This window comes from Chlamydotis macqueenii, chromosome 24, assembly GCF_036417535.1.
Source record: "Chlamydotis macqueenii isolate bChlMac1 chromosome 24, bChlMac1.mat, whole genome shotgun sequence".
Taxonomy (NCBI): Eukaryota; Metazoa; Chordata; class Aves; order Otidiformes; family Otididae; genus Chlamydotis; species Chlamydotis macqueenii.
Genome location: NC_141579.1, coordinates 531972 through 540869, shown reverse-complemented (window position 1 = coordinate 540869; position 8898 = coordinate 531972). Strand labels below are relative to the sequence as shown.

At 59.3% G+C, this 8898-nt stretch overlaps 1 protein-coding gene across 1 annotated transcript; it reads left to right on the top strand.

The window, feature by feature from the left end:
* The first annotated feature begins 48 nt into the window (after positions 1-48).
* Positions 49-8652, top strand: STT3A (STT3 oligosaccharyltransferase complex catalytic subunit A). The gene is made up of 19 exons (XM_086766227.1): positions 49-115; positions 1496-1620; positions 1810-1935; positions 2209-2269; positions 2601-2722; positions 2888-3033; positions 3289-3379; positions 3930-4036; positions 4267-4431; positions 4941-5121; positions 5662-5817; positions 6011-6102; positions 6704-6859; positions 6960-7148; positions 7229-7345; positions 7420-7522; positions 7842-8030; positions 8149-8264; positions 8353-8652. The coding sequence occupies exons 3-19, from the start codon at positions 1848-1850 to the stop codon at positions 8389-8391; spliced, it is 2118 nt and encodes a 705-aa protein (XP_086622353.1). The 5' UTR covers positions 49-115; positions 1496-1620; positions 1810-1847; the 3' UTR covers positions 8392-8652.
* Positions 8653-8898: the final 246 nt, after the last annotated feature.

The following is an 8898-nucleotide window of genomic DNA, read 5'->3' as shown; positions in this document are numbered from 1 at the left end:
TGGAGCGGCGGCGGTGAGGACCAATGGCGAGCGGGCGGGGCGGGCCGCGGCGGAGGTGCGAGCGCGGCTGCGCGGGGCGGATGGCCGGGGCGGCGGGGCCGAGAGCGGCGCCCGGGTGAGGGCGGCGGCCCCGAGGGGCGGGGAGGGGGCTGCCGGGGGGCGGGGGAGCTGCGGGGTGCCCGGGGCTGCGGCCTGGGGGGCGCGAGGGGTGCCCAGGCCTGCGGGGAGGGGTCTGTGGGGTTGTGGGGTGCCCAGGCCTCTGGGGTGAGGAGGTTTTGGGGTGCCCAGGCCTGGAATAAGGAGCTGTGGGGGGGTGCCCTGGCCTGTGGGGTGGGGGGCTGTGGGGTTATGGGGTGCCCAGGTCTGCGGGATGGGGGGCTGTCGGGTTGTGGGGTGCCCTGGCCTGTGGGGTGGGGGGCTGTGGGGTTATGGGGTGCCCAGGCCTGCGGGGTGGGGGGCTGTGGGGTTGTGGGGTGCCCAGGCCTGCGGGGTGGGGGGCTGTGGGGTTATTTATGGGGTTCCTAGGCATGTGGAGTGGGGAGGTTCTGGGGTGCTAGGCCTGCGGGGTGAGGGTTTGTGGGGTGCTTAGGCCTGTGGGGTGAGCAGCTGTGGGGTTATGGGGTATCCAAGGCTGTGGGGTGAGGAGGTTGCGGGGTGTCCAGGCCTCTGGGGTGAGTGGCTGTGGGGAGCCCAGGCCTGTGGGGTGAGGGGGCTGTGGGGTGCCCAGGCCTGTGGGGTGCCCAGGTCTGCGAAGCGAGGGGCTGTGGGGTTACGGGGCGCCCCAGTGATGGGGTTGGGGATGGGCGATGCTGCGGGGTGCCCTGTGGGGTGAGGCAGTGCTGGTTGGCAGGGGCTGGAGCCTGGGGGATGCAGACCCACGGGGGGCTCGGGGCTGGGGGGCGAGGGGTTGGGGCCGCTGCTGGTCGTCCCCAGGGAAACGAGGAAATAATTACACCTCGGGGTAATTTCTGTACCGATTAGCGACGGGCGCGTGCAAGGCGGAATCACTTCTGGGGCACGGACAGATATTTTTTTTCAGGCCCAGTTTGTGTTTTATTTTTAAATCTCCGCCTGTCCAAATCTGGAGCTCAGAGACGCGGGCTGAGGATTGATCTGCCGCTTCTGGGACTGAATTTGCGGGGAGCAGTGGGGTTTTTCCAGGACTGATTGGCTAAAGAAGTATTTTAAAGAAATCAGAGCGTTTCCATTATTTTTCGGCCGCGGTTTCACTTCCTTGGTGTCCGATACCAGGATTTCACCGGCTCTTCCTCCGCCCGGGGAGGCTGAATTAAACAGCCCACTTAGCCGGTGTGAGCAAAGCCGATTAACGTAGATAATTCAAAATGGGAAAAAACAGCGCCCATTTCTTGTGTTCTCCCTGGATTATTTTTTTTTTCTGCATCACTTACAAGCGGTGCTTAAACTCCGGAGACCGGCTAGGGAAAACACGGCGGTTTTGCTGAAAGCTTACGCTTGGATTTTGGTTTGTGCGCAGGGAAACAGACGCGTCCTCTCCCCCGAAGAAGTTCTGGTCTCTGTGAAAAAAAAAAAAAAGAAAGAAAAAAGGAAAAAAAGAAAAAAAAAGAAAAACCTCGACGGAGACTTGGGGCAAGTGATCAGGTGAGGATGGGAGGCAGGGATTTGGGAAGAGAGAGGGGGTCGGCGAAAGCGTCTGGCAGGGCTGGCGGGTGGGCGACGGCCTCCTTGGGCGGGGTGGGGAGTTTCAGGTCCTGGTTTGCGAAGCAGGCAGCGAAATCGCGGGGCTGGCGGCTGGCTCGCGCTTTGACCGTCGGCCCTGTTTGTCTGCAGGTTTTCAGGCGTCCTCCGACTCCGCCTTTGGTGTGAAAATGACCAAGTTAGGGTTTCTCCGGCTCTCCTATGAGAAGCAAGACACTCTGCTCAAGCTCCTCATCTTGTCGATGGCGGCTGTGCTCTGTAAGTCTGCGTCCCGCTGCGCCGGCCTTGCGGACAGCCGCCGGTGCCCTCAGATGGAGCCACCCCCGCTCCTCCTTCTCGTCTTTTTTGGGTCGTGAGGGTCTCTTCTTTCTTAAGCGAGCGCTCTTATTCCTTCCCTTGAGTAAAACAACTTCTCTAGCTTGCCAACGACCACTTTGAGACAGATATGATTTTAAAGTAGACGAGAAGCCTAATAAAACTCTGGTTCGGTGAGTGCTGTAGAGCCACTCTGCCCTCTTTCTGCCTTTGCAGCTTTCTCCACGAGGCTTTTTTCCGTCTTGAGATTTGAAAGCGTCATCCATGAGTTTGACCCGTAAGTGTCGTCATCTCGTTCCATGGGGGCCTGCCGGGCTTTTCCCTTCTGGAGCACGCGGAATTCGGGTGGTGCGTGCCGGGCTGAAGTTAATCCCCGCTGAGGAGAGGGATTTGGAGGGCGGTTTTTAGCGCAGCTGGGTTTTCCTCTTCCAGGGAAAATTGGTCTAGTTCCCTCTGCGTGGAAAACGCACGGTCAGCCCTTACGGTGCTGTTGTACCCCTGGGCATCGGCAAAGGGCGTCCAAAATTTGTCCCTTAACTGCCTTTCAAAAGCCGCCTCGTTTTCTGAGCGCTCGTTAAGGATTGTGGTTGCGCTCGTCGCTGCTGCAGGTATTTTAACTACCGCACAACCCGCTTTCTGGCGGAGGAGGGCTTCTATAAATTCCACAACTGGTTTGACGACCGAGCGTGGTACCCCTTGGGCAGGATCATCGGCGGCACCATTTACCCGGGTAAGCTGCGGGGCTTTCGCCGAGCCGAAACGCGCCTCGGGCGAGGGAAAATCGGGAGGTCTGGGAGGCGTGCGTGGAGCAGAGCTGTTAATTGCAAGCTGACGAGCCTCGGTGCTGCGAGCAGACCGAGAGCACCCCGACAACGGTGTCGTTTCCATCCCGCAGGCCTGATGATCACGTCGGCCGCCATTTACCACGTGCTGCACTTCTTCCACGTCACCATCGACATCCGGAATGTCTGCGTGTTCCTGGCTCCGCTCTTCTCCTCGTTCACCACCATCGTGACTTACCACCTCACCAAAGAGCTCAAGGTGGGGGGAAGCTCGGGGCGCCACTCGCCAGCTTTTGCTTTACGGAGGAGCACGGGCTGCGCGCGGTTTGGAGAGGCAGCTCGCCACTGTGTCGGGGGGCAGGAGGTCAAACCACGCCGGTCAAAACCCAGAACTTCTAGGAAATGGAAGATCTGTTTTAAAATTTTGGTTTTAACCCTTTGCATAGTATGGCGTGGTAACAGAAGCCCTAAAAGCTGCTGACTCTTTTTCCTCCCTCTGACTTTTCTTCCCCAGGACGCAGGGGCGGGACTCCTTGCTGCCGCCATGATTGCGGTTGTGCCCGGCTACATCTCCCGATCTGTTGCCGGCTCCTACGATAACGAAGGTGAGTTTGCGACGCTCGGAGCAGGGAAGCCTTGAACTTTGGAAGTATTTCCCGACCCCGGCAGCGAGCGCGCCCCGTTCCCTGCGTGTCCTTGTTTGCAAGTCAGAAAGGATTTCACCACCTCCCCAAACCGCTTGGGATCGGAGCTGCTGCGTGCTTTCCCCGTGCTTTGTCTCCGTCCTGGCGGGACTTTGGGAGTGGCACAGGCAGCGATCTCGTTGTCGATGCCTAGAGTGCGAGAGGATCCAGGTTCCTCTCCCGTAGCTGGAGACGGCCTTTCGGGGGCCGTGCAGGGAGTCGCTGTGTGCAGAAGAGGCCACGCGAGCTGTTGGTCTGCAGTGAGACACAAACCTCAGCGACTCAGTCCAGAAACCAGACATGCAACCCTTTTCCCAGGCCTGGCTCTCCGTACGAGCTGCTGTTCACCTTCTGAGGCAGCAGCAGAAGCATTTATATTCTTTTAAATGCAATCGAGCGCTGTGCCGTGCTGCTATTGCCGTTTCAGGGCTGGCGTGAGCTTGCTTTGACCTTTCTGCGTCCTTCCGCCCAGGTATCGCCATTTTCTGCATGCTGTTAACCTACTACCTGTGGATCAAAGCCGTCAAAACCGGCTCCATCTACTGGGCAGCGATGTGCGCCCTCGCCTATTTCTACATGGTAAGCGTTCCTGCTCCCGCCTCGGGGGATTTCTCATCCTTCTGGGTGCGGCGACCAAAGATTCACGGTGCGCGTTTGAGGACGCGGTTAGAAAGAGCGGATCTCGGCTGGGTGGAAATCCTGCGCGCGATGCCGGGAAGATGCGAGCTGCCGCGTTTGACCTGTGCCGCGCAACCCGTTCAGTCCCGGAACTGGTGGGATTTTTTTGGTCTGTTTTCTCTCTCTGGCAGGTCTCCTCGTGGGGCGGTTACGTCTTTCTGATTAACCTCATCCCCTTGCACGTCCTTGTGCTGATGCTGACCGGACGCTTCTCCCACAGGATTTACGTAGCCTATTGCACCGTCTACTGCTTGGGAACCATCCTCTCCATGCAGATCTCCTTTGTTGGCTTCCAGGTGGGGACCGGAGTCAATTGCAGGCTGCAGGACGGTCGCTTCTCGGGGTGTGGCAGCGAGCTGGCACCTGGTTTCTCTCCTTGCCTTCACCGTTGGTGCTAGAACGTCAGGGCTGGCCGGCTCCTAGGCCGAGCTCCCGCACCGCTGATTTGTTGCCACCTCGGCAAGATTAGCTTTTGGCGGCGCTGCATGACTTTCACAGAAGTATTTCTGTTTTCGGTGAAGGAAACGCTCACGCCAGCGTGCGTCTGGGTGGAGCAGGACAAATGCCTGCTTAGTGCACGTTTTGAAGAGAATCGGTTTAATTTTCTGTGCGGATCCCTAGCTGGGAGTCGAAGGTGATGTAAGGAAGCGACAAACGGCAGCTGCGCCGTCCGTGGGGAGGGGACGGTTTCCTGGGACTCTGGCAGCAATTTTGCTGAGAAGTAAAAAAATCTTAAAAGCCGATACCGGGCACGGCGCGACTCTTGTTCTCTTCTGTATCTGACTGCTCCCTCCCCTGCCTGCAGCCCGTCCTCTCCTCGGAGCACATGGCTGCCCTCGGCGTCTTCGGCTTGTGTCAGATCCACGCCTTCGTAGACTACCTTCGGAGCAAGCTGAACCCGCAGCAGTTCGAAATCCTCTTCAGGAGCGTCATTTCCCTGGTTGGCTTCGTCCTGCTCACCATCGGGGCCGTGCTGATGCTGACAGGTAGCCCGAAACGGCGACGACGAGCGCGCTTCACCGCCGGCTTTGCCTCCTCTCGTTTGCTTTGAAGAGCACGTAATTTGTCAATCCGGATTCTGCCCGCGCTGCGCTTTCGGTGCCCGCGAGCCCCCCTCCAAGGGGGAGGCCGGGACCTGCCCCAGTTCGTGCGTTAGCAGGAGAACGCTGTGGAAGCCGCTGTGAGGTCTGGGCTGCGGGCGGTGCGGGGCGCGGAGAGAAACCCGCTGCGACTCAGCGTGCGCTGGGGACGCTGAGCCGGTGCTCCAGGACCTGATTGTCCATCTGTAGCAGCGCAGAGGTGCTAAAAATGTCAGCCGGGTGGGGGGCGAAGGCTGTTCAGGGGAAAACTGGCCTGTACTTCCTTTCTGAAATGGCAGTTTGGAGTGGGAGACGTTAAACGAGGTCCGGCACCGCTCGTTCAGCCTCGCACCTGCTTCCCGTGTGAGAGAACCTCGCAGCGTTGCTGCTTGCTCTCTGCTGGAACTCAGCACGGTTTGTTTTGTTTTTTCTTTTCCTCTTTTCTAGGGAAAATCTCCCCGTGGACGGGGCGTTTCTACTCCCTGCTGGACCCTTCCTACGCGAAGAACAACATCCCCATCATCGCCTCCGTCTCCGAGCACCAGCCCACCACTTGGTCCTCCTATTACTTCGACCTGCAGCTTCTGGTTTTCATGTTCCCCGGTGAGCCCGGCGCAGGCGCGGTCACACCTCGGTTTATTGAATCGCCGTACGGCACCGCGCGGGTTTTATTCCGCCGGCTGCGACCGAAGCCTGGCCTCTCCCCGCGGAGCGCTCTGCGCCTCTGCCGGCTGTTTTTTATTTCGGGCGACGCGTTGCCGGGGCGAGCCTGACGCGTTCCCCTTCCCCTCCGCAGTCGGGCTGTACTACTGCTTCAGCAACCTCTCGGACGCCCGCATCTTCATCATCATGTACGGCGTGACCAGCATGTACTTCTCGGCTGTGATGGTGAGGGCTGCTGGGCACAGGCGGGACGGCGAAATGGTCTTAACGAAGCTGGTTTAATTTATCTTTCTGAACTTGGTGATGGTTCTTCCGCCCCGAGCCAGCTGAAACATTCTTGAGGCCCTCTCCCTTCCCTGGAACTGGTTTATTCGCCCCTCTGTGCAGCGAGGGAACGCAACGCGGCAAAGCTCGCTGATTTTGGTGTTAGTGGCTTCCTTACGTCACGGCTCTCCACCGCCGGGTCTCGGTTCCTGGTCTCCCGTAGCTGAGTGGCAAACCCACACAAATTCGCGCAGGGACCGAGGGCAAACGGCTGCTGTGAGCCCGTTTCCACCCTGCTCTGGCGCCCCGAGCCCTAACCACGGGTCGATTTCTGATTGTGGAGGCACCCGCTCCATCTCAGGTTGGCCAAGGGTCACTTCTGCACCTCAGCCACTTGTGAGGACTTGAGAGAACTTCCCGTGGGGTTTCCGAGACGGAGGCAGCTCCCAGTCTGCCTCCGTTAAAAAAAACAGCTCTGGGTTAATCTCGAGGCGTTTAGTTTCTCTCTTCTCCCAGATTTCTGCCCAAATTTCTTCTCCAGCTCTTCTGCTCTTGCCCGTAGGTGCGTCTTATGCTGGTGCTGGCCCCAGTGATGTGCATCCTGTCCGGCATCGGGGTTTCTCAGGTGTTGTCCACCTACATGAAGAACCTGGATATCAGCCGACCGGACAAGAAGAGCAAAAAGCAGCAAGACTCCACCTACCCCATCAAAAACGAAGTGAGTGGTGGGCCAGCGCGGGCACCCGGTCCTGGTGGGGACAAGTGCGGGAGGCTGGTGGCCTCTTCCCCCCGGCGTTGACCACGGTTTGATCCCCCAGGTTGCCAGCGGCATGATCCTGGTCATGGCTTTCTTCCTGATCACCTACACCTTCCACTCCACCTGGGTGACCAGCGAGGCCTACTCCTCCCCCTCCATCGTCCTGTCCGCCCGGGGTGGGGACGGCAGCAGGATCATCTTTGATGACTTCAGAGAAGCTTATTACTGGCTGCGTCACAACACGCCGGAGGTAAATGGGGATAAGCCGGGCGGCGGGGACCCACCGTTGGCCGCTGAGGCGCCGACGGCGTGTCTGGTGTTTGAGTGCAGGACGCAAAGGTGATGTCCTGGTGGGACTACGGGTACCAGATAACGGCTATGGCCAACCGGACCATCCTGGTGGACAACAACACCTGGAACAACACGCACATCTCCCGCGTCGGTCAGGTGGGTCCTTCCCGCGCCCGCTGCCTTGCCCTGACTTTGTGGGGGCGCCCTGGCTGACGCTGTGTCCGCTCCAGGCCATGGCATCGACGGAGGAGAAAGCCTATGAGATCATGAGGGAGCTGGACGTCAGCTACGTGCTGGTAATCTTCGGAGGCCTCACCGGGTATTCATCCGACGGTAAGATCTTGCTCTGAGCTTGGTCAAACCCATCCGCGGAGCACCGGTGGCGCGGGCTTCTCCAGAACAGCTCTTGGAGGAGCAAAGTCCCACGTTCTGCTGAGGCTGCAAAGTGGGAATGGTACCAAAAGGCTCTTTTGGTCTCCTCCAACTCAACTTTGCTCTTCTACCTCAACTCAGCTCTCTGCTCTTCTACCTCAACTCAGCTCTCTGCTCTTTGCCCCCCAACTCAACGCAACTCCTTGCTCCTTGCTCTTGACCCCCAGTTCAACTCGAGTCCTCGCTTTTTGCCCCCAACTCCTTGCTCTCCACCTTTCAGACATCAACAAGTTCCTGTGGATGGTGCGGATCGGGGGCAGCACGGACACGGGGCGCCACATCAAGGAGCACGACTACTACACCCCCACGGGGGAGTTCCGGGTGGACCGCGAGGGCTCCCCGGTGCTCCTCAACTGCCTCATGTACAAGATGTGCTACTACCGCTTCGGCCAGGTCTACACCGAGGCCAGTACGTCCCCGAAACCGCCCCCCGTGGGGGGTGACACCGCTTTTGGGGCGCCCCACCGCGTCCCCCGCGTCTTCGGGGCGCCATGTGGCAGCGCTGCCCGTACTTTGCCCTCTCCTAGAGCGACCGCCGGGCTACGACCGGGTGAGGAACGCCGAAATCGGCAACAAGGACTTTGAGCTGGACGTGCTGGAGGAGGCGTACACCACGGAGCACTGGCTGGTCCGGATATACAAGGTACGGCCCCGAAACGGGCCTGAACCCACGGATTTGGGAAAAAAAAAAACCATTAAATTTCACCTAACCGGGTTTTGTTACCACCCAGGTGAAGGATTTGGATAACCGCGGCTTGTCGAGGACGTAGAGGGGCGCCGCCCGCCGCACTGACCCCGCCTTTGCCTGTGAAGCAGAAATCTGGGTTTTTTTGGGGAGGGGGTGTTTTATTTTTGATTTATTTTTGGTTTATACCGTTTGTAAGCGCAGGCAGCAGTGGGCCGTCCCTGCCTGCCGGGGGGTGATTTTTTTATACGCGCACGGGAGCAGCCGCCCGATCGGAAATAACGGTGAACGGGGAATTACAAGTAATTAAAAAAAACAAAAAAAAACCAACAAAAAAAAAAAAAACAAAAAACCACACAAGAGGTGCTTTTGCTGGCGCGGGGGAAGGGGTTTTTGGAGGCGGGGAGGGCGGGTTGCTGCTTTTCATCGATTTTGGGGGTGAAAAGTCGGCCCCCCCCCCCCCCTCGGAGCGGGGCTGGGTTTTGGCGGGGAGGGGCCCGCGCGCCGGGGGGGCGGGGCGGGGCCCGGGCGCTGTGCGCTGTGAGCTGTGCGCGCGCAGGGCGGGGCGTGGCCCGGAGGCGGCGGCGGCGGG

Bases quoted from the DNA above. Each gene is read 5' to 3' on its own strand.
- STT3A (XM_086766227.1), top strand. From the start codon at position 1,848: ATGACCAAGTTAGGGTTTCTCCGGCTCTCCTATGAGAAGCAAGACACT. The intron at 2,270-2,600 runs GTAAGTGTCGTC...TCGCTGCTGCAG, and splicing joins GTCATCCATGAGTTTGACCC to GTATTTTAACTACCGCACAA. The intron at 3,380-3,929 runs GTGAGTTTGCGA...CCTTCCGCCCAG, and splicing joins CGGCTCCTACGATAACGAAG to GTATCGCCATTTTCTGCATG.